This window comes from Hyposmocoma kahamanoa, unplaced genomic scaffold, assembly GCF_003589595.1.
Source record: "Hyposmocoma kahamanoa isolate Upper Pololo Valley unplaced genomic scaffold, ASM358959v1 102, whole genome shotgun sequence".
NCBI lineage: Eukaryota > Metazoa > Arthropoda > Insecta > Lepidoptera > Cosmopterigidae > Hyposmocoma > Hyposmocoma kahamanoa.
In genome coordinates, this window is record NW_020653337.1 from 18,002,104 (window position 1) to 18,027,228 (window position 25,125).

General features: G+C 36.5%; 1 protein-coding gene across 4 annotated transcripts in view; it reads left to right on the forward strand.

The window, feature by feature from the left end:
* The first annotated feature begins 1,132 nt into the window (after positions 1–1,132).
* The window catches only part of LOC113233885 (chitin synthase chs-2), a 37,703-nt gene continuing 13,710 nt past the window's right edge, over positions 1,133–25,125 (forward strand). For all 4 annotated transcript variants that reach the window (XM_026469151.1, XM_026469165.1, XM_026469143.1 and 1 more), the window contains exons 1-2: positions 1,133–1,288; positions 19,889–19,991. In XM_026469151.1, the coding sequence (XP_026324936.1) occupies positions 19,900–19,991 (92 nt within the window). In that variant the 5' untranslated portion in view covers positions 1,133–1,288; positions 19,889–19,899. The remainder of the gene's footprint in view (positions 1,289–19,888; positions 19,992–25,125) is intronic.

The window sequence follows — 25,125 nt, forward strand, 5'->3', positions numbered from 1 at the left end:
AGTAAAACGCTTTTGTAACTGTATCCCATTTGGCAACTTGATGCTATGATTATTAAAAGGCCTTTTATTCACTAGTTCCTTTTATTTAATTTTTATATTGATGAAAATTTACCAGACATTTTGCCAATAACACATGCTCTATACAGTGTTTTTTTAATGGGACAGTATGGGGAACTCCGAAATTATAGGCGATACAGGGACGCTGTGTTAGGAACTATAATTTCTTTGTGAAAACTATTGGTCAAGCGCGAGTTGTCCCTAAAAATGAATAAAATTGATTATTTTTTTTAGTGCATATTCAATTTCACCTACGTCTGCTCTCACGATTTTATCTTCGAGTACAATCAAATTATCCTTACATGGAACTGAGTCGGTCAGCATTAAAAGAAATCTATCCATTTTATATATTTTTAACGGATAACTCGCCCTTGACCAAAAAATTGACTATGCCAAAATTGTTTTCACAATAAACACTGGTTCCTAAGGCAGGTTGTCTGATCTATGAATTCGGATTTCCCCATACTGTCCCAGTTGAATCAACACACTGTATAAGGTACTTAATATTTTATTTATATATATTTTTTAAGTAGTCCAGCTACTATTGTTTTGCCTGTTAAACGTTAACCAGTGGATGCGTGTAAGCTGATGGTGAAGCTCGATTTTGTATTCTAGTATTTTATATTATTGTTAACATACATAATTTGTTTTGTGGTACAATGAAGCATTTCGATTTCGATACATACATTTCGCACATGAAATCAAATACTGTCCTATACGCAAAAATGGTGGAATTGAGTAACGAGATTTGTTCCAAGTTCAAAAGGTTACTGAATGAGACCTATAAATTTCATATTGCCGTTTACAAGTGAATAACTAATTATATATAAATAAAATAATACCGTTGTTCCCAATAAGACTATTCAGTATTTAAAAAAATTTCAAATCGTGTTTTCTCAACTCCATCATCTTTTAGTTACGCCAATAGATCAGCCACAGATATGTGCGGAGTATTAAAACTTTTTAGAAATACATTGTCTCGGGAGTGCGAGGTCCCAGGTGAGTCAACTAGAAGTGAGGGGTCAAGTTAGAGCGGTACTGAGCTTGCGCGCAGACCGCAGAGGCAGTGAGCGCGCGGCGACCCGACCGACGTAACGTGCGCGAGTGACGCACCATGCGTAGCGACGTGCTTCGCGTGTGCACCATACCTCTAACTTAAATTCTGTGAAGTGGCACTATTAACCATACACACATATCGGGAATACCTCCTTGGATTGCCAAAAACTGAACGGTAAGTTGAATTTATATTTTCGAGGTCTCCGCAAGTTTCTACACTTTGGTGAGAGCTGGCCTTTCAAAATTTTAAAGGCTATATCCAGCTGATGTTCGCGATACCATTTATTGTCGATATCGATGTATAAACAGATATTTCCAATAAACCTTATGATAGCATATTTGAATAATAAGCTGTTATGAGTCGAAGCAACTTTCGCTTTCAGAAGCGAAGAAAGTTAGTAAAATTACCTTACCATAAAAGTGGGTTGAAAACAAAATTTTAACGCCCAATCTCGCGAGCAATTGTTAATTCTAAGGAACTTACAACTAAATTAGCATTGTGTCTACGCATTTGCAATCATAAATAAAAGTGAATGTAGGCGCAAAGGCATGGGAGACAATAAGAATGTGAAACAAGGACAAAACGTAATTTGCTTCGTGAATTAATGGAGCCTTTTAACACTCTTTTGTTTATAGATAGCAATATAACAATGAATTAGTGATAGGACATTAGATAACGTCGAACTCTATAGTATAGATAGAGTCAAATATTCGCGGCCATTAATTTAGAAATTGAGGTGACCTTTTATGCTATAAAATGCTACCAATCACTTCAATGAATCGAGTTTACATTTGGTAGAGCGGTACATAAGCGTTTCCTAGGAATTCAATTGTGGCCATAAAGCTACGAAACCAGCGCAGCGTGGCGGCCCTAAGACCTCGCACGCATCCGGCTCCGACCGACAGTCGTTCTCACTTGAAGAATAGTTATTTCCGCGACTAATTAGACGCAATGTTTAATAACCTGGGGTTGCTAAATACGACCTGCTATCGCGTAACACTAATTGTATTTAAGAAATAATTATAGTTTAATGGTATGTTCCAAATACGTTATGAAAGTTCGCAATACTCTATTGTAAGAGTCGTCAAGGTTTCACACGAATTTGATCTAATAATATTTTGTCAAACAATGAGCCTGAATTGTATGATTTGACCTTGGTTTAATTTTCTTAGAATAGTTCTTTAATCACAGCACAGTTAGATTTTACAAGTTTCGGTTAAAAGAAAAAGTTTTAAACATCCTTGACTTATAGACAAGACACAGATGTCTTACGTAAAATTATAGAGAATTAGTTGCACTCACTGGAGGGAACAGTTACTAAGACATTTGGCGCATAAACTGTTTGCTTGTAACTTCTGGATTCTTCTGAGAAAATCGGATAAAAAATGCGAAAGTTCATTTCAATTGGCACTTGACCGGAAGAAAGTGGAATACGATTAGCATGTTATTACGTCAGAGTACGTAGACAGTCGTGAGTCGAGACGTACTTGTACGCCTTCATCAGTCTTCGTCCTTGTAGAACTACACTTACCTATGGATTACAATACTTATCTATAATAATGTAGGTATACGTTTTACAACTTCACTCTTTACTCCGTAGTCAAATTAAGTAGATTAAAAAATTAAAATCCTAATGATGCAGGTTTCATGGTGATGAAGGTTCACGCTCTTTGGTAAAATGTGAATTGGGTCTCTCACCTCCTAAGAGACTCGTGCACTGCAGCGGGACCTATAATGGATTGCTTGTGTATAGTTCGTTTTTTTAGAAGGAAATTTTGAACCTTTTGTCAGGCGTCATTTCTTTCTGTCATTTTGTAAGCAAAGCAATTTAATAAAAACCGTAAAACAAAATATTTATGTAATTGTTACGTTTTTGGTTGTAACATCCAGTAAATATTAAATGAAAATTATTTATCTTTACAAACTTAATATATTTCAAAACTTGCACTGTAAAAAACCTAAAGAAACAAAGTGTTATATACATTAATAAGAAATTTTTTAAATATTAACATATTATCGTGTCATTGTCATTAGTTATCAATTCTTATAGAATTTTCCTTTACTGTATTTTTAATTTAGTCTAAAGAAAAGTTTACGATCACTGCTTCTTTGTTTACAATTTTTTTAATACTAAAAAACAAAGTTATATTAACTTCAGGATTCCATGTCATATACTTCTTAGCATTTTATTTTGCTAGCTTGTCAATTTTACTGTTCATGAACAGTATCGATTAAACAAAGAAGCTGACTTAAATAGATAACTTATTTGGGAAAAAACCTGTTTTGTTCCTTCGCAGTTCTTCCGTGTTGGACAAGTCAAACTTCATATTTTGATCCCAAACGTTTTAATTTAGGTCGAATAGATGCATTAAACATAATTTTATAATTATACAGGTTTAATTTGACAAATGCGATTACGAAACGTCGAATTATGTTAACCAACATGACGTCACGAACTTGATTTTGTAATAAGTAAACTTTGACAATTGAGAAATGAAACTATATTTTTCTGATCTAAATCACGCATACGTTATTTAAAAAATCAACGTTTCGGGCTCGTTTACGAGTCCCATAGTCGCGGCTGACCATGTTGGTTTCATTTCTTATATTCAATTTCTCAGTCCACAGGTTTTTTACCAGCATCCTTAGAGCGGTTATAGACGGCGATTTTTAGTAACGATACAAACGCGATGCAGTCGCTAATCTCTTCTCTCAGGCTACCTTTATACACGCGCGCGAATTTAAGCAGCGATGCAAGAGCGCGAATATACGGTACAAACGAGCGATTGCATGGCTGTTCAAAGTCGCCGTGTGTCTCTTACCCTTCAAAACCGGAATGCAGTAATGCTCACATTACTGCTTGATGGCAGAAATAGGTAAGGAGGCAGTATTTCCAAGCTCTGAGTGGCACTGCAACTGGTATGGTCAGGCGTATAGCTTACCATCAGGCGCACGACTTGTTGGTCCCGACACCTGATGTTACAAAAAATCCCTGCACGAATTTCAAGGAGCTCTACTGTCACTTAATTATTTTAATTTTTGTTTACTTATTTAGTAACTTTAAAACTAAATTCATTACAATGAAATATTACATCAATGTATATACACATACTCGTATAGCAGTTACATAACTATAATTAAAAAAAATGAGTAAACGTGATCGATTTATGGTTTTTTTGTATTTATTGGTATAACTAAATAAGTTTGATTTCAAAACTTAAATAATCTACGCAGGTACACTTTAATAAAATACCTTCATAAAACAATATGGAAGGAATATTGAATCGTGGGAATTAGTAATTTTCGAACAATATTAGAGTCGAAATAATACAATCGCATAATTCAAGGCGCATTTGACACAGCGCTCGATCCAGTTACCGTTCTACCATTACAAAAGAGTTCAACGAGACACACCAGCGCAGTCCGAACGCCAGTCGCTTTCAAAGGACGCCCGCTTCTATATCGACGACTTCAACGTTTGATTGTATATTATACACATATACACTTAGTATTTATTACATTCACTATTCTTTTTAAATATAACTTATAGAAGAGATATATATTTACATTATTCACGCCCCTCTTGCAATTGTATTACTAAAGTATTGTGAGTGAGCTGTCTATCTGTATGTCTGTCTTTATTAAAGATTTGATTTTTTTTTAAATTCCAAGTGACGGAAGAAACAAGTCATGCACGTGATGGTAAGCGACACGCCTATCCAACACTAAAAGTTGCAGTGCCACTGGGAGCTTTAAATCGCAAAAATCTTGGTGGCGGGCGCTGTGCCCGTCACCCTAAAACATAAGTTAACAAGTCCCATATATGTAATTTCACCAGCACCCTTATACTTCCTAGCCACAACACAGTAATGCTCATATTACTACTTGGCGGGAGAAATAGGTAAGGTGGCAGTACTGTCCTGAACGACCTCTCAGAGGCTACTGAAAAGTGTGTGGTGTCTTCTAAAAAGAGGGTTCGCATTGTAGTTCACTTCAAATGAAGTTCCAGAATAAAAGTAGTACGAGCCTATCTATTACATAAAGGAATAGTTCAAAATAACCCTGACTTATTTACTGACTTAAGTTGTAAAATATTACACTATTACTATAACATTCTGTAAATGTGTGTCTGTGAAAACTATAAAATTACGTTGTAATACGTACAAAAAATGAGTTAGAATGTGCAATTCATGAAATATTGTCATGTTTTTAGTACCTCATAGTATACAAATAAGTATGATATCACTGTAAGTATTAATTGTTAAGTTAGTATTACTTAAATTATGAAGCCACGGTAGCCTAATGGTTTGACCTAGTGCCTCAAGCAGACGCCGTGGGTTCGAATCCGGGCTCGCACCTCAGAGTTTCTCAGAATTTATGTGCGAAAAGGAAAACATCGTGAGGAAACCTGGGGGCCTACCACAATCTCTTAAAACAATATTACTTTAACCTTACATTTACTTTTCGTACCATAACGCGCTTAAAGTAAGCTTATTGTAATGTTAAAACTATGATGTTTTATTGGCAGCTTTGTGACTATTCATTCACTCAATTCATACCATGACGCGACTTTAACATTAAAGTAATATTGCTCTTATGTCAAATTTAGCAATCTTAAAATAGTTACACGGATGCAATGGAAACAATATTATTTTCAGTTTTATTGTCTTAATATTGATTTGTAATGACTAAAAGTTAATTTGAACTTATTTATTTGCATAGTGTAAATTTGAGACGGGGCAGCAAGACCAGTCACCTTAATCGTTTTAGTTACAGGAAAATGGTTCTACAAGACTATCGATGAATTTTGAAGATATTTTGATTGACATTCACAGATTTTGAAAAAATGGTACTGTCAGCAAGATAAAAGGCAATTTTTACAATACTTTTTTTATGCTATTCGATCCGGTCTCTGGTAAGGATCAATAGTCTCTATGGGATCAACTGAAGTAAGAGTACTCGAAATATCAGAAATCGCAAAAGTCTTTTTACCATATATTTTCTAGGGATATAATTATTTAGTAATCAGTTATTATTTGTTATGTTCTTATATTATAGGTACTTAAAAATAAAAATACGCGATGTTTATAAATATTATAATACCTTGGCGAAACTAACAGTTGACACTAGTGACACTACTAGGGCTAGCAATGCGAATATCCGAATATTCGTTTTATCCGGATATCCGTTAAATTTGGTATTCAGATTAAGCAGTAGTTACAAATCGGATAATTAGAATATTTCGAATAATATATAAACAGTTTTAAAAGAACATTCATTAGGATGTTCTAAAGACTTAAGTCGCAATACTTGTATAATTTTATGTTGAAATACATATTATATCCTTTAAAAAACTCTCAAAACAGCTGTGTTATGTTGTATAATAAAATAAGAGTGTTCGCTTGTTCGCCCGCAATTCGGATCGCATTTGCTTCATGTTCATGTCGTAACACTACTGACAGAATTATTTTTTCAGTACCTTTCTCATACAAATAAGTATGATACCACTATTAGTGTTATTTTAATTACGCCTCTTAAATACCGTTGAGTAAATGGTTCAGTCAATTAACATATTGAATTATTTGTTACTAAGCACTAAGCAATGTTATGATATAAGATAGTCCTACTTTTCTCTTGCGCAGATCTTACACCGACATAAGCGATCAAATGGCGTACGTAACAATGATTTCGTAAATATCGTACCTACTGCAAATCACAACTCTAGTATGGATAACATGTTGCACTATGGTTATATATAGTGTATTAACTCAAAAAAATGTTTTCATTTTTTCAGAATCGATGAGAAACGAATTACTCACTTCCCGTGAAAGTGTATAGCTTCAAGTTTATTACAGACACAAACAATTTCCTACTTTCCAAATATACATATTTAATAATATCAGTACAGGGGACTAAAAAACCGCCCCCAAAGGTGCGTGGTATTTCATCTATTTGCCGAGTTTTATTGAAATTGGTTACCGGAAAGTACGCGAAACCGGATTCATCCCCTAGTTTGTCATCCTTAGAGGTGGACTATTTTCTTCAAATTTAAATGGGACTACTACCGAGGTACTCTCTTTCCAACAAAAAAAGAATTATCAAAATCGATTCACCAATGCCGTACAAACGTATCATACATATAAAATAATAATAATAATAATATGAATTGAAGAAATCATATTTCTTGTGGAACGTTACCATCCCGAATGATGAGGGTCTCGTGAAAGCCGAAACCGAGAAACGCCGGAAGTATTTCGATCTGGCGCACGAGATCACCGACATGTGGGATGTAGCTTCCACTGAAATAATCCCAATTGTTTTGTCTGCAAACGGGTTAATTCCAGTCAGCCTTTCTAACAGCTTGAGGCGATTGGATATCTGTGGCGTGTCGCTTCCAGTTGTGCTGGAAGCGACTTGCAGAAAGCGGTTCTGTCGATACGGCATTTATTGTTCGCCGCTTCTTGAGCCTGAGTCCCTGACCCCGGCCGACTGTGCCAGTGCCGGGAAATACCGCCTCTCCCATATAAAAATTCAAAATTAATCTTTTAGGCCTTGGGAGAGGCGAGAGTCTAAAATAAATAATAATAATAAATAATAACAGTAATAAATAAAACAAAACCTACAGTAGAATTGAGAACCTCCTTTTTTTGAAGTCGGTTAAAATATTTTGCTTAGTAAGGACTGTTTTGTTCAGAACTAGCTCACAAAAAGTTAGTCTCATTTTGAGTTAAGTTGATATCTTTAATTGTTTCTTACAAATATTCTAACGACGGTTTTATTAAGACGTGTAGAGAATAAAATTTTGTGTTCACCAATAAATTAATCTTATAATCTTAAATTTCGTATATTTTGCGTTGCAACACTATTATAGCATTGCGATATTATCGGGTATAATCAGATGTCCCTCGGTACACTGACATCACCAGTCGATGCTTTTTCTATTTGGTGTCCTAGAACTAGGTCAAGGGATAAATGTGGGAAATAGGCTGCGGCATTATACAACTAAAAAGTAGCTGGATATTTAGTTTTCTTTTTTATATATATAAAACAAGTGTGTTGACTTCGATATCGCCTGATAAAAAGTGCTGATAGAGCAGATTTTTTCTTAAGAGCATAGTCCTGTAAGCGCGTCTCGTACCAACGAAGTTCGATCCTATTTTGGATGTTTTTTTATTTACAATACCAAGTGACGGGACAAACACGTCGTGCGCCTGGTGGTAAACGACACGCCTATCCATAACAGTTGCAGTGCCACTCAGAGCTCACAATCGCAAAGATCTTAGGGCGCGTTCAAATTAGGCGCTGCTAGAAGCGCTGCAGCCGCGCGAAGGACGCGCTGCACCCGCGCGACTGACGCGCTGCAACCGTCGCGTTGCTAAAGTACGACCACATTTTCTCATGCCTTTTTATCCAGTCGTTTGAAATAACTAGCGGAACTACTATACCATATTGCAGGGTGATGTTTTACATTCTCCACTAATTCTTCAATTTGATTTTCATCCATCGTGATCAATTTGAACAATTAACATGTACATCTCACTAACCGTGACTCGGTTAGTGAGATGATGATCGGTCGGCGCTGCAGTCACGCTCGATTACGAGCGTGGCTGCAGCGCGACTGTCGCGCGGCCGCTGCGCGATTGCAGAGCTTCTAAAAATTGTATGAAAAGTAATAGTCGCGCAGCCGTCATGCGGCTGCAGCACGTCTAACAGCGGCTAATTTGAGCGCGCCCTTAGGGGCACTGCCACTACACTTGTCATCCTGAGACATAAGTTGACAAGTTCCATGTGTCTGTGATTTCACCAGCACCCTTACCCTTTCAAGCCGGAACGCAGTATGCTCATATTAGTGTTTGGCGGCAGAAATAGGTACGGTGGCAGTACTTCCCTGGACGAACTCTATGACAAGGAGTTCTACTACTAATAATCAAACATGAAGCTTGATTAACTGCTGAAGAGGTAATAAGAAACATTTTTAGATATAGATTTATGATATTCGTTGGACATAATATAGAATCCAATATCGAGGGAGTTGATTTGTCCGTTTTTCTTTATAATAGTATTTATACGCCACGCCTACCTATCAGTGTTTCCGAGCTTGAAATCGCAAAAGCCTGAAGGGTACTGCCGTTGCACCCGTAAATAAAGCATAAAGCATAAAGTTAACCTGTGTGCGTGTAGTAACGCTCACATTATTGATTGGCGCCAGAAAAAGACAAGGTGGTAGTACTTTTTTGGACGAAATCTTTGACAAGGAGCTCTATATACACCTGAATGGTTTTAAAATTACTCAAACTCTAACGCTGGGACAGAGTTTTAAGAACTACGTCTCGGAAAACATTTGCAAAACAACATCTTATCATATGAAAGAACATCAAACTATGAAATATCTAACGAAACAATTACTCATGGCGCATACTTCCTCCAGTCCTCTAGTTGATTACGTACATCAGACTACATTACGAGCTTCACTGAAATCAAGCCGCATACCAAGCGTGACGATGGAGATAAACCCTACTTTTTTAGAGAAGACATTTGTCTCGTAATCGGGTGTTGCAAAGACGCCGAAATCAATGAATAGATTAGTTAACCTTGTCACTTGACAAATAAACGTACAATATTCCGCTTGGCTGCATCACTGGTACGATGATTACAGATTGATTTATTAGCCATAGATGATGTAATTTAAAATTTCGCTCATTTACATTAAAAAATACTAGATATAAGATTTTTTTTTAACTTTACATATATTCATCATCAGTTGACTGAAGTTTTAAATAGGATGGACCACACGCAAGCTACTTAAGTATGGATTGGAAATACCGTAATTAGTAATTAACGCCCAGTTGATTATAAAGTAATTTATAGGTGGCCACAGTTCTTATTTATTTCATATTCTAAATAAGATTTTGTTTGAAAATACTTTATTTAAATAATAAAAGTAAAGACCATTAAAGACAGTGACTGCCTTTGTTTTATAATGATATCGATGTATTCATTACTTATACTACTTGTGTTTTTTCTTTAAAACTATGCTCAATATTTAAAAGCAAAATTTTTCCATAAGCAATCGAAATGTGTCTATTACAATTTCAGTAGCTGTGGAACTCCTTGTGAAATGTTTCTCCAGGGGAGGAATGCCTCCTTACCAAACAGTAATGTGAGCATTACTGCGTTTCGGTTTTGAAGGTCAAGCGTGCTGGTGACATTACAGGCGCAAATAGACTTGTCAACTTTTGTCTCAAAGTCACAGGCGCAGTGGCATTTATAATTTAAAGCTCTGAGTGGCGCTGCAACTGTTATGAATAGGCGTGTCGCTTACCACCAGGCGCACGACTTATTCGTCGCGTCATTTGGTATAATAAAAAAATACTAACCTTAACGGACAGTGAACCAAAAGTTCATTCGCAAAAAATGATGCCTTTACTTTACTATTATTCTACTGTTGATTCTTAATTTAAAGTGAAAAAGGCGATTGTAACTAGTGAACTTAATTAACGCCAAGTGTAGTGTTTTGCAAACTCCATAACAGGTATGTAATTTTGGCAATTACATGGCTAATCGGCCGAGACAAGTGGATAGTGGTGTAATAGACATCGTAAGACAAGTTTATTTACGTTCAGGAAATAGATTACAAAATTGCATGTCTATTTTCCTTAGCGAATAACGACAAAAATTAGACGCAAAAAATTCACTCACTCTTTACATACCAGTAGGACGGGAAGAAAAATCATCTAAATAAGGGGTCTCCATATTTATGAACACGCAATCGGCTTGAGCTTTATGTTATGCAAGATAAGAATGCAAAATAGGAGCGAAAAAGACTGCTCGAATTGATTCCACTGTACCATGAGACATAACTTGACAAATCCCATGTACCTGTAATTTCGCCAGCACCCTTGCCCTTCAAAACCGAAATCCAGTATCTAATGCTCACATCTCTGATTGGCGGTAGAAATAGGTAAAGTGGTAGTATTTCACGAACTCTTTTTCAAGGAGCTCTACTAAAAGTAACGCTTTCTAGTTAAAATGGCAGTAAAGTAATTATTCATCCTAGAATTATATGTCCAGTCAAGATGATATTAAACTAGCACTTTAGACTTTGGAGCGTTCTTATAGCAAGCGGTATAAAGTTGAACTTACCTTTTAAGTGTCAAGCTTGACGTGCTCTTGAACCTGTACGTATCCGCGTCTTTGTTATCTTTTTTTTTTATAATATCTAGTAACGGGACGGACATGTCGTGCGCCTGATGGTAAGCCACACCATAACGTTGCAGAGCCACTCAGAGCTTTAAATCGCAAATATCTGAGGGGCATTGCCACTGCGCCCGTCACCCTGAGATATAAGTTGACAAGTCCCATGTGCCTGTAATTTCACCAGGACCCTTACCCTTCAAAACCGAAATAAAGTAATCTATTAATAATATAATAAATAATCAGAAACAGTATCTTGTTGAAATATGATCAGATCATTTTATAACACCCTGTATATGACATTTATAAGTGCGTTACTTAATTCAGGAGGTTAATAAGTCACTATACTTAAAGCATTTAGTAATTAATTTACAAATAAAGAGGTTATTGTGATTTCATAACTTCAAGCTGAAGTTTACATATCTCAAAAATAGATGCGGTAATTCGTCTTGCCAATTTTGTGTTGTGCCGGCACCATAGCCTTAAGAATGTTGCTCATATCGTGAATGTAAGACAGTGCTTTGTAGAGTAAGGCTTCGAGAGGTGGGGTAGGAAATGAGAGGGGGTACACCAGCTGGCGGCCACCAAGTGAAAGTTAGCTAAACCGGCCGTCATCAGCAAGTACTTTATAAAAACTATACACTGTGTTAGTGCTACTGTCGAGTAGAAGAGAACATTCTACGCAATATTTGAACTCGTATTTCGGAACCGGTTGCCTAGTTTGGCACTCCTCATTAATATAGCACTATAGCGAATTAGGAAATGTTTAATCAGTAAACATATGAGGTCAAACAAGGTTGTTAATATGTATGTTAAATTTATAGTTTCTCATCGATGACTGTATAAAATAAATCTTCGTTGAGATACACGTCGAAAATTAATGTAGATATTGTAGTTATGTTCTACCCGGCAGTATAAAAATTACGTCACCATTACGCATGTATCGTATGTATGCATCGAGTATCGTGGTACCACAAAACCCACCATTCAGCGTTTTGTTTACTTACAAACTACACGTTTGGTATAAATTTTAGTTTATTTTTATCTACTTATACAGTGCACAATATATAATTAACAATAGACACAACATCATCAATAATAAGAAAAAAAATTGTGATATACAAAACTATACGAGACGTAACAAATTTTTTATAAAAAAAACCGACATCAAAATTTCGAGAAATCACATCTATTTGCCAAGTATTATTAAAATCGGTTACCGGAAAGTGTGCGAAACCGGATTCATCCCCAAGTTTGCCACCCGTAAAGGTGGAATATTTTCTTCAAATTTAAATGGGATCAATACTGAGGTACTCCTATGTAGTGGATATCCCCAGGATTCGCACGAGGCGTTTCGCTTCTACGTTTATATGACCAGCGGCTCGAGACTGGAATTCCCTGTCTGCGGACCTATTCACTAAACGTAACGTAACCTGGACATTTTCAAGGCGAGAGCGAATAGGCAGTATTTAGGTGTGCATGCTACATCGTCACTTTCCATCAAGTGAGATGGAGGTCAAATGCGCATTTTTTGTATAAAAAAAAACCCCTCTTTCCAACACTAAAGAATCATCAAAATCGGTTTACAAATAGGATCACAAAAGAGCAAGTAACATATTCACAAAAAAATACAGTGGAATTGGGAACCTCCTCCTTATTGGTCATTTAAAAAGAAGATACCGTCTAATCTGTGCAAGTCTACACAAACAATTTCAAAACCAAATATTTAGTAGATCCATCTAACAGCTGAAAGAAAGGAAGAAAAACTGCCTCTGTGGCCGAACGGTTACCATGCCGGACTGTGGTATGGCCTACATTTATTTCTCTCGTGATTTGGGTGTAATTTGTGATTGTCTATGTATGTGTATATGGCACCCACGAGATAGGGTTTCCCTAGTGCAGGGTTATGTAGAGTGTGTGCATTATTATTACTATTACAAAAAAAAAAGCGGTAGATATCCTTGAGCTATGCGCGTCTACTTCAAACGGTCAATAGCAATGAACATATTCCGTGGCATTCAAGATATAATTAATCCTGTGAATGTTGGTGTGTCTAAGATAATCTCGCATTACAATGGCATAGTGGAGGGGCGTATTGTCCAGCGCATGCACCGCGGAAGTCGCTGACCTTGCGCCAGCGCAGCCCTCACGCCCCCACAGCGAGGACCAACAAAACTACATGCCGATATTCGCAATAGCTACTGCGTGGGTAAAGATTTCTTTCGTTGTCTATTTTTACAACTTGGACCGCATGAATATAATATATTATGTTTGAATAGTTATCCCTTCGACTCTATTTTTGTATTCTAATGAAGATTGCTTTGATCTTAAAGCCTTTTCTTTATTCTACACAATAAAAGGGACACGAAATTTGTTGTGGAGTTCGAATGTCGAATGTCGAATCTAGTACTTTTTATGCGATTTGAGTTTAATTTTGCTAACAATCAAGTCAAACCTACAAATTTTATTTTCTTAGTTTCTATATGCGTAGAATATGCCACTTTTTCATCTATATATTGTTATGAAGAGAGGACCCATGAAAAACGTTAATCATCTAGAAATCTAACCACGATTAATAGTTGCACGATATTGAACCATACATGAAATAACGAAGAAATTAAATATTCTGAAGAGGAAAGAACGAAGGGTACTACGTTTATACACATATTTAATTTTATCTTAAACTTAATTTAAAACATTTCTCTAGAATAAGGAGACTAACAATTTTTTTAATTTTTTGCATCCGCAATATTTATTAACTATTTCACTCTCTCTCTCATCTTATATATATTTATTTCAGTATATATATATATATATATATAGTGAATATATGATATACATATATATATATATATATATCTTGGTATATATCATATACCAAGTATCATCCCATAATACATACTCGTACATGTCAATAAACTAGAAATCAGATTGAAGTCGAAGGCGATGGTGGGTACTAAATACTTCATACGTCGGTTGTTGAAGTGATTATATACTTTGTACATACATACTAAGAGAAAGCGAAATTAATGACTTTCAGGCACTTCGCACTACAAGAGATAAATAGTGGTTTGTTTTATAGCTATAAAGTCTATTAATGAGACTGTAATTAGGGATCAAATTTAGCAAATTTATTTAAGTACCTACGTTGTTGGTCGAAAGTAATAACAAATAAACCTGACCTGTCTAGTTACTTCTAAAGCAACTGCAATATTTAATCTTACGTAGTTATGTATATAATGTGACCATTATTTTTTTCCTCTCAGAGAAAGACTTGTTTATAATAGTTACGACATGTTTAATGATAAAAAAAACAAAAAGAACTAAAATTGTTTCACGAGTCAAAAATTTAAAAATAGAACTAATCTTGTGTAGACTGGTGCTCGATGTCTGGTTTTACCTTAGAAGATGGAAAAAAATAAAGGAATATAGGAAATGAAACTATTTTTCCGGATTTAATTACCGACGGATTTAATTATTAACAAACCGACGTTTCGGGCCCTTTACAGGTCCCAGTCAACCGTGACCATGGGACCTGTAAAGGACCCGAAACGTCGGTTTGTTTGAAAAAACAAATATTCGCGATTTAAATCCGGAAAAATAGTTTCATTTCCTATGTGTAACAATGCGAAAACCTAAGAACTCGAAATAAAGGAATAGTCTAAGGGTTTTACATATATTTCGCTTTCGCGTTATTTTTTTAATTTATTGTGACGTGTGTTCTGTTTTGTAAAAGCAGGACACTTTTAAGTATTTTTGGGATAACGGGACACGAAGTCTAAAAGCGGGACGTATGATCACGACATGTATGTATAAAATATTGACGACCATATATTATAGACGAACTTGGTGACCTAACTATTTGCACTGTGGACACTGGATGAGGAGTTCCCGGATTCGATTCCCCGTAGGACCAATTTGGGAAATTAACTTTTGGTCTGGGTGTTGTGGAAAGTGCCCTAGAGTAAATTTCGTTGCACTGGTACTCATAGTACAGGGAATTCCCTAGTTTTACACCAGGCAATCGGTTGTCTGGCACAATACATATTGTATTATGTGTTTTTTGTAATGAATTGATTATTTGAATTTACAAATTCAAAACCAAGGCCTTTTTAAATTTATTCAGACAGCATATAAAACACATTTGAAAGGTATTTCCACATTATACCTCTGAATTACCACATTGAAGTATTTCTATACAAGTAATTGAAACGCTGTGCACGTCAAATTTCTTCACAAATAAACGCAAGTAAGGGATGAATGACCGGCAAGGTCGAGTGCAGGACCGAGGAATGCACGAGGTTCAGCAGTCAGTGATTCACGCTATAGATACTCTCTTGCTCGCAAACAGACAGTTCCAAGTATAGGTACTTTGTTGTCCACGATATCTATCAGGCTCTTACTTATTGCATAACAACCTGGTAACGTGATAGACAAACATATCAAGGTGATATGATTATGTCCTGCCAATTTTTCTTTATGATGATACCTAGTGACGGGACGGACAAGTCGTGGGCCTGGTGGCAAGCGACATGCCTGTCCATAACAGTTGCAGTGCCATTCAGAGCTTTAAATCGCAAAGACCTGTGGGGCACTGCTACTGCGCCCATCACCCTAAAACAAAAGTTGACAAGTTCCATGTGCCTGTAATTTCACCAGTACCTTTACCCTTCGAAACCGGAACCTAGTAATTTTAATGGTCACAATCCTTACTGCTTGGCGGCATAAATAGTTAAGGTGGCAGGAAGACGAACTCTTTCACAAGGAGCTCCACTGCTTCTAAATAACAATTAAAAATTAATTTAATTAATTTCAAAATGATTCTTTAGCGTAACAAGCAAATATTGTGTACCTACTTGTAAAATTAAAAAGCTTTGTAGATATGACTATAAAGTATGCAGTCATAGAAACAAGGATATTTTTTTAAATATTCTATTAGACAACATCACAAACGTTGCTCTGCTCCTAAAGTAAGTAACTAAAGCACTTGTGTTATGGAAATTGAAAACAACGACGGTACCACAGACACCTAGATCAATATAGAAAAGTTCGTTTTTCTACATTGACCTGGCCGGGGATCGAACCCGGGACCTCAGAGATGGCGACACCATAATAACCGATTTCGTTTCACGGTATTTATTAAATTGCTTTGCTGACAATGAAAAGTGACAATGAAACGTTGAATTCAGTTTCCACCTTTAAAATCCACTCGACTAGTTATCTTAGCAAATGTTTCGTAAGTTTAGCAATGTCACGACTAAGTCCACTGCAGGTAAAAGCGTGAGCCGATAAACACTCGCTCTGTGGAAAGTCGCGTTTACGGTGATTTCACTCAATACGTAAGTACTTAAAATTGACTGGTGAGAACTAGGATTTGACACTATTAACACCAGTTTGCTTTTGTTCAACTAACAAACGGCTGTGTATTAGGTAGGCGTGTCAATGGAAGCTTATTTTGTTGTCAATTAATTGAAAATCCATTTTGTCGTATGGCATACCGATATGGGGTAGCACGTAAAAAACTCCCATGCTTGCTTTAGAGGGTATGGGAAAAAGTGAGTAGAAGCCTGGCCACTAATATGTACACTAATACAACATTTAACAAAAATTTAATTTCGAATTTAGAACAGATGCCATTAGTTAGCTGAATAATAAAGAATGATGTTCTGCATTCAAACTGCATTTAAAGAAACGTGTTTGTTTACCCGTACCATTTTAAATTCGATACATTTTATTAGAGCGTGTAGTACAATTATCTTAGTTCAATGTTCGAGGAAAAAATTTATAATTTTTGTAATTTGTTTATTTTTACTAAGTCCACAAAATGGACGTCTCAACTACAGGTTTGTAACAATAAATATACAATTGTAATAGATTAATTGCCACAACATGACACACTCATATTCAAGAGAGCTTAATTTTTTTAAACAAATTCGAGATTTTCAATGTTTCCTTTTATTTCCGGATCAATAGTAACTCATTTCCTGAAAGAGCATTTATTAGACTAAATATTAAGGTATGTTTAACGTTTACGAAAGGTGCTACTGTTTGAAGCAACATACTAAATAAAAATCATGTTCGTTTTTAAGGAGTAGGATCCAAAGCAATTCGCGGATACCAGCATAATTTACAAGACATATTTTCAATTATTTTTATGGTTTATCGTTTTTAGTTACAATATGAACGTCGAAGATGCGAATGACATGTATCAGGACCATACCACGTCAAAGGCTGATGCTTCTGTCTATTCTGATAGCAAAAAAGCGTGAATGCATTTTAACCATATGTATTGTAAAATAAATAAATAAATTATTATTTATGTATGAATCGTGCTTATGTTTACATCGTATAATGAAATAAATCTATATAAATAAATCGTCATTTTGGCCATGTTTTTCTTACTTTTTCCTATGATACAGTAGCTTATGGAATTATAAGTAATACAAAGACTGAACAGACGCAAACAAAATTCCTTCGATCCTACCGGACTCGAACAACAGTCGCTAGTTCGAAGGAATTTTTCTTTGTGGTTGTACGATCTTTTTATAAATAATCATAACAAACTAGTGGAGTATTTTCACAAAAGTAGATGAATCGTGGTAGTAATACATCATGATATTTACTAAAAAAATAAAAAAGCAGGTTATGTATCGGCACTCTACACGCAATTTAGTAAATGACTATACAACTATTTATACTCCGAGTCTGTGAATTACATACTTTATGATTAAAATAACTGCCAACAAACGCTCAGAAACTTTTGTCTGCCCGCGCATCGCGCGTAGGATAGCTTTGCCCATAGATAATATTATGCTTTCAGCTCACGGTCGTAAAATAGCTCGTACCTATTAAACGTAAAATATAAATAATTATTAAAATAGTTAACGAGGTCAATATATCACAGTATTATTTTATTTCGTTTCAGGTATGGAGCAATTCAGACCTATCTTATCTATGGTTATAATTACGTTCGAATGTTTTTTCTTTACTTTAGTTTCCGAGGTTTTTTTATGATATAAAGTGACGGGACGAAGGAGTCGCGCGATTGGTGGTAAGCGACACGCCTTTTCCATAACAGTTGCAGTGCCACTCAGAGTTTACATCGTAAACATATGGGGGGCACTGCCACTGCGTTTGTCACCATAAAGTTGACAATTCATGTGCTGTAGTTACTCCATTCAAAACCGGTACGCGGTAATGGTCACATTACTACTTGGCGGCAGAAATAGGTATAGTGGCAGTACTTCCCTGAACGAATTCTTTCACAAGGAGCTCTACTGCTACCAATGTTTGTTGTGTTATCTGGTTAATCTGTCTAAATAACTTCTATGCGACCAATATTTAACGTAATCATATCTGTTAAGTATTGTACCGTTTAAAAGAAGTAAATTATTATTATTATTATTAATTAGTGCTACCGGTCTAAATTCCTTAATTAGGAAAATGGTATGATTTTGGATTCTGTGTGCTATTTGGATGCTATGATTTGGATCTTTTGATATTAATAGGTTATAATATAATAATTATATGACGTACTTTTTTTTTATAAAATATAAGTGGGCATTTGACCTCCATCTCACCTGATGGAAAGTGACGATAAGGTCGACGATGGAGCATACACACCTAAATAATGGTTATTCACTCCAGTCCAGGGAACAAGTCTGCAGGCAGGGAATTCCACTCCATAGCCGTTCGCCATATAAATGTGGAAGCGTAACGCTTCGTGCGAATCTTTGGAATATCCACAACATAGGGGTGGAACCCAAGCCTATGCCTAGTCCCCCGGTGATGGAAGGGGAAGGTGGATTTGAATCGTCGCACACTCTCCGTGATATATTGTGTAAAATACCGATAAGCAGGCAACTTTACGGCGGTATTCAAGGCTCTGCAGCTTCGCCTCCACTATTTCGAGTCACCTATAAGCCTCTTGGCACGGTTGTCAATTGAATCCAAAGTGGCCAGTTGATATGTAGCAGACCCATCCCAAAGGTGGCAGCAGTACCCATGCAAGAACGGACTTGTGCTTGGTACAGCTGAAGCAACTGTCACGGTGGAAAGTAACGCCTCACCACAACCAACCTATAATTGGAAGTCTATTAGGCTTCGGACTCTTGTTAGCCGGAGGAAAGACAATTTGTTTAGGTGGGGATTTTTGGATGGTTTTAATCAGGGTGTCTACGTCCGTAACTGCCATATAAGGAATACTCGACCAAATCAAAAGACTATGTCAAATATGAAGTTTCATTCGCATTATGCGTCTTTTAATTTAGAAGAGACACGGTCGGCGTAGTCGAGTTCTGGGTTCAAATTAATACATTAGATAAGCTAAATCAAGATTAAAATATGCATCGATACGGATCAGTCTTTCAATTTGAAAAAATCGTCAACCGAATAAAATGATTTTTCTAAGAGCCATTTGCGCACTTCTTTTTTGAAACTGATCAAAGGAAGTGATTTAATATGACACGGTAGCTTATTAAAAATCTTTCTCTCTCACACATTGCGTAAAAGCATAATGCATGTCATTGCTAAGATAAGAATAAGACGTAAAACTGTTTATCCTACATATGTTTGTTACAGACTAATGAAAGATGGCGACGTCGGGAGGGAAGCGGCGAGATGAGGGCAGCGATAATTCCGACGACGAGCTTACACCCCTCGCTAACGAAATCTACGGTGGGAGGTAAATATCATATTAACAATATTTAGAATATTTCCGGTCTGGTCATGTAGGTGTGGCGGCTTTAGACGCCGCCTATTATCACCGGCTGGCTGTGGCAGTCTCTTTGGACGAGAGTCGCCAAGGAGAGTGTCACACTTGCCGTAAATGTTTGACAGTTTTTTATTACATTTTATATATTGTCATGTCAGCGATTGCAAATTGTTTGCTGGATTTGATACAATCCTGTAAAAACCTCGAAACAAAATAATTATAATTCACAAAGTTCATGAGGCCGTTTTATTGTTTGTTAGGGGAGCAATAAATTCCGCAAATAGGTATATCTGGCTACATTTATCCAATTCTCTACGTAAAGCATATAAATATATTTTAGCAAAAATTACTAAACAAACATATTACATGTTACATAAACCAAGTTAAGTCACAATAGGTAGCGCGAATTTTAGCTTTACACTATGTTATCGGATGATTCTTATCTTATAGGTTCTCTGTATCTTATGTGCAGTTATAATGTATAATTATAATTATGTGTACAATTATACCTTTTTTATAATAAAAAACCGATCACAAAAGTTTGTGGATTTTGGAATGACTTTATTTGTCAAGTTTTCCAATAAACCAGATTCGTAATTGGAAATACTTTCTCCAAATTTGAAGGTACCTCTAATGAGGTACCTTCCTTTCTAAGAAAAAGGAATCATAGAAATCGGTTCACAAATGTCTGAATAATCGCGTAACATACAAAGAAAATACACAGTCGCCTGGAGAACGTTTTAACAAACTCCAAAAAAAGGAGAAGGTTCAGGAATTTGTGAACCGATTTTGATGATTATTTTTTGTTGCAAAGTGGGTACCTCAGTATTGGCCCTATATAAATTTTAAGAAAATAAAGTCTTCCTCTAAGGGTGGCAAACTTTTTTTATGACACCAAGAGACGGGACGAACAAGTCGTGCGCCTGGTGGAAAGCGACACGCCTGTCTATAACAGTTGTAGTGACACTCAGAGCTTTAAATAGCAAAGATCCGAGGGGCAATGTCACTGCGCCGTCACCCTGCGACAGAAGTTGACAAGTCCCATGCGCCCGTAATTTCATCAGCACCCTTACCTTTCAAAACCGGAACGCAGCAATGCACACATTACTACTTGGCGGCAGAAATAGCTGAGGTGGCAGTACTTCCCTAGACTAAACTAGCGGAAGAATCCGGTTTCGCGCACTTTCCGGTAACCGATTTCAATACAACTTGGTAAATGGATGTAATTCCAAGAACTTTTGAGGCAGGTTTTTTTTAATAATAAAAATTACAATTATAGCCTACGTATAATGCTTTTTGCACCTGTCATTATCGTTTTTGAAATTAGAACAGTCAAGTTTGTTGTATTGCTTATTTAATTACGGCCTTATGTTCTTTATCCTAATAACTAGATAGTATAATACCGTCATTAACAAACTCCGTAGCGAGAATTGAAAGTGAAATGTCGCTATTCTGTGAATAGAAAAGCATTCTCACAGCAATGTGTATCGTTTTTGCTACACTTCACTTGATGACACCAAGCATAAAGCCCATTTCTCACAAAGTAACTGTATTGTACGTATCGTAGTAATTGCAAACGGATAGTGATTACGTGAAGATGTACGGACTGTGTATGATATAATTCTGTTATGTATGACATCATGCTGTGAGATTCGGGCTTGACACGTCACTGCCCCACGGCAGGGTCAACGGATTTTTTACATTACACTTCAACAAATACGAAAGACATTGACTTTAATCCTGTTTCCAAGATTCTCGAATAGTGATTTAAATGGACACGTATCAACATTTGTTATGTATTTTCATACTTTAAATATTTTGTTCACATAATAAGATTAAATACTTTTAGAATGTTAAATTATAATTAATCAGAAAGCCCAAACTGATTTTATTAGTCATGCTTATAGGAACAATTTGTTGAATAACAAGCTGATTTTTTAAATATGATAAATATTACCTATACTGTATATATATATGTATGTGTATATACACACATAACATACGTTGCTCTGATCCCAAAGTAAGTTGCTAAAGCACTTGTGTTACGGAAATCAGAAACAACGACGGTACCACAAACACCCAGTCCCGAAACAACATAGAAAAGTTAGTTTTCCACACTGATCCGGCTGGGGATCGAACCCGGGACCTCAGAGATGGCAACACCATGAAAACCGGTGTGCGAACCAATCGACCACGGAGGCCGTCAGAATGTAGAAAAGTGTTGTGTTTAGATTGGTCACACTATAGTTCAAATCATTCAAGGACGCGGCAAATTTCCAAATTTTTTTATGTACTTTTAAAACACCACTACTACTAAACTTTAAAACAAAAAAAAAACAATTTTTTCTCTAAATCGATTAAAATTCTTAGAAATTACACAAGAATAAAAGGTGTCGGGAATGTCATATTTTATCGTTTAAAAAGAAATTAGCCCGCTATTCCACAAATTGTTCGTATGATTACTAATTACCAGTTTGGGCCTACTGGGCGTCCGTGGTTCATATCGATGGAATCAGAGGACAAGATCCGTATATAAATAATACCTATGGATTAGGCAATTAGATCCATACACGCTGGTGAAATTACAGGCACATGGGACTTGTCAACTTAAGTCTCAAGGTGACGGGCGCAGGGGCAGTGCCTCTCAGATCTTTGCGATTTAAAGCTCTGAGTGCCACTGCAACTGTTATGGACAGGCGTATAGCTTACTATCAGGCGCACGACTTGTTCGGTCCGTCACTTGACATTACAAAAACAAGTACGTTTAAATAGAGTTAACCTTTTACCTATTAATAACGTTAAACTATATTCCTTGACAATGTATCTGTAGAACTAAAAATTAAACAATGTAGAACCATTCTTCCGCGCTCAAGCAAGCGTTAAGGTAACAAACCTTTGGTGAAGGTTATCTATTTATCAATATATTGGTACCTCGTCCAAAATGATAACTAAATTTGCCTTCACATTTATATGGCACAGGTTGAAGAACAAATTAGTATAAATCTCAATGTACATATAAGAATAACGAGGACAGTTTGTATTATATTAACTATGACGTAATGACCGATTACCTATATTTTATATTACATATTACAACAAAGAATGTAAATGAATTGTCTATAACAGTACAATTACTATGAACTGGATGTGTTAGTGAGTGCATAACAATGTCGTTGCCGCACTTCCATCCCTGATATTACGAGTACGTTCTCAGCAGATTGAGCAACCGTTGCGCACGCGCAAGAGATGAGTCGCGTCGGTTCCGCTTCTGCACCGACGCCGCCGACTCTCACTCACGCGTTTCCCAATCAGGTCTTTTTAAATTAAACGAAATGATAAATCAAATTCTCAATATAGAGAGCCATTCCGCTAATGACATTGGTTACAATCTCGATTAGATAAACATTCTCGTTTCTTGAACATAAGAAATAAACTTATGAGAAAAGTTTTATGTTGTGCTGACGACTCAGGAAAATGGAAATAAGAAAAGAATGTTGATCTATGATTCAGATTTAAGGTACAAATATAACGGAAGTCAAGGACTGCAGAAGGCTGGCATTAAAAGAAGCAAATCTATTTGGCTTGCTCAGATTCTGTTCACGTTTGGTCTCGGTGACCAATGTTAGTGCCGGAACCCGCTCAAATGCCAAGGTTGACAACTCTGACGACACAACTTTCGATCGATCGACTGCGCCACATTTTTGCGCCCCACTTCGCTGCATGGCCTCTGAGGCTCAGACGCAGCCAAGATACGAATAGCAACAGGGCTATTCACTCTATTAAAACAATGTTATCTCGAGGTTACCTTTCGCTAAAGCGCACTTAGATGCAATATATCAATCTCATATCTATTCTGATTCACCTTTTCACTATCAACTTTATATTTCAACGAATATACTTGTATTTTAAATAAATAAATATTAGACACATCACAAACGTTGCTCTAATCCCAAGGTAAGTAGCTAATTGTGTTATAGAAATCGGAAACAACGACGACCCGAACACGAGACAATATAGAAAAGTTAGTTTTCTACACTGACCCGGCTGGGGATCGAACCTTGGATTTCAGAGATGACGACACCACAAAAACCGGTGTGCAAGCCACTCGACCACGGAGGTCTTCTTTTCTAAAGTTCACTACAGATTTATAACTTTTGAATTCACCATACATACACAAAAATCTTTTTACTGCGGGTTTGAAAGAAAAGAAACTTTCGTCTGTGGTATCGTCATTTCGTATGGAATGAGACGCACCAAGCGGGGTCGGGCGTGCTTTGAATATTGGATTACAACGGAGCTTAATAAATAGTTGACACAACAGTTTGTACTTATTACCAATATAGCCTTTATATATTTTCGTACTGAAAACTAGACAAGAACTGTATTTGTTAAGCGAATCGAAGAATTTACTTTGTGATTTGTATGACAACCTAACTGTAGAGTAAAGCCTAAAATGTTCAAGTATGACCTATATGGGAAACATAAAAGCACGCACACTCCGCTAAAGGCATGTCGTTGACCTGTCAGCCTGGCCTAAAGGTTCGAAACTGGAGGTGGTACTTGTTTCCAACTCACATACATAAATAAATATAATTTATAAATAACGATTCAAGTTTTCCTGTCTCGCTGGTCGGGGAGAATGTTTTGAACTTGAATTTAGCAGTGTGCTTACATGCTATGGACTCCTTTTATGGCGTCTTAAGTAAACACAACGGTTTAAAGGTGTGATATTCTCTTTATGGAAATTTACCGAAAAGGATCATCTCATTCACCTGTATCATTGCTCTAATACCGTTACCTGCTTAACGCGCACTTGCATGTCAGACGTGAGACTAATTTCATAAGAACTAAAAAAATTAGGACACTCGATAATCGACAATTAGATACGCTTACCGCCCACTAGTTAATAGATACATGGTGTTGCATTGGAACATTGTGTCAGGTTTAACACGTGGAATGGTTCGATGGCAGGCGAGGGCTTTCGTAAGTTTTCGTGAGCTGAAACGACATTGAGCGATCTATTGTTTCGAGTGCGCCGGTGCAAGCGTCAACATACATCGCCGCACGCACCACTTTAGACGCCGCTACATTCTGGTTCATGTGT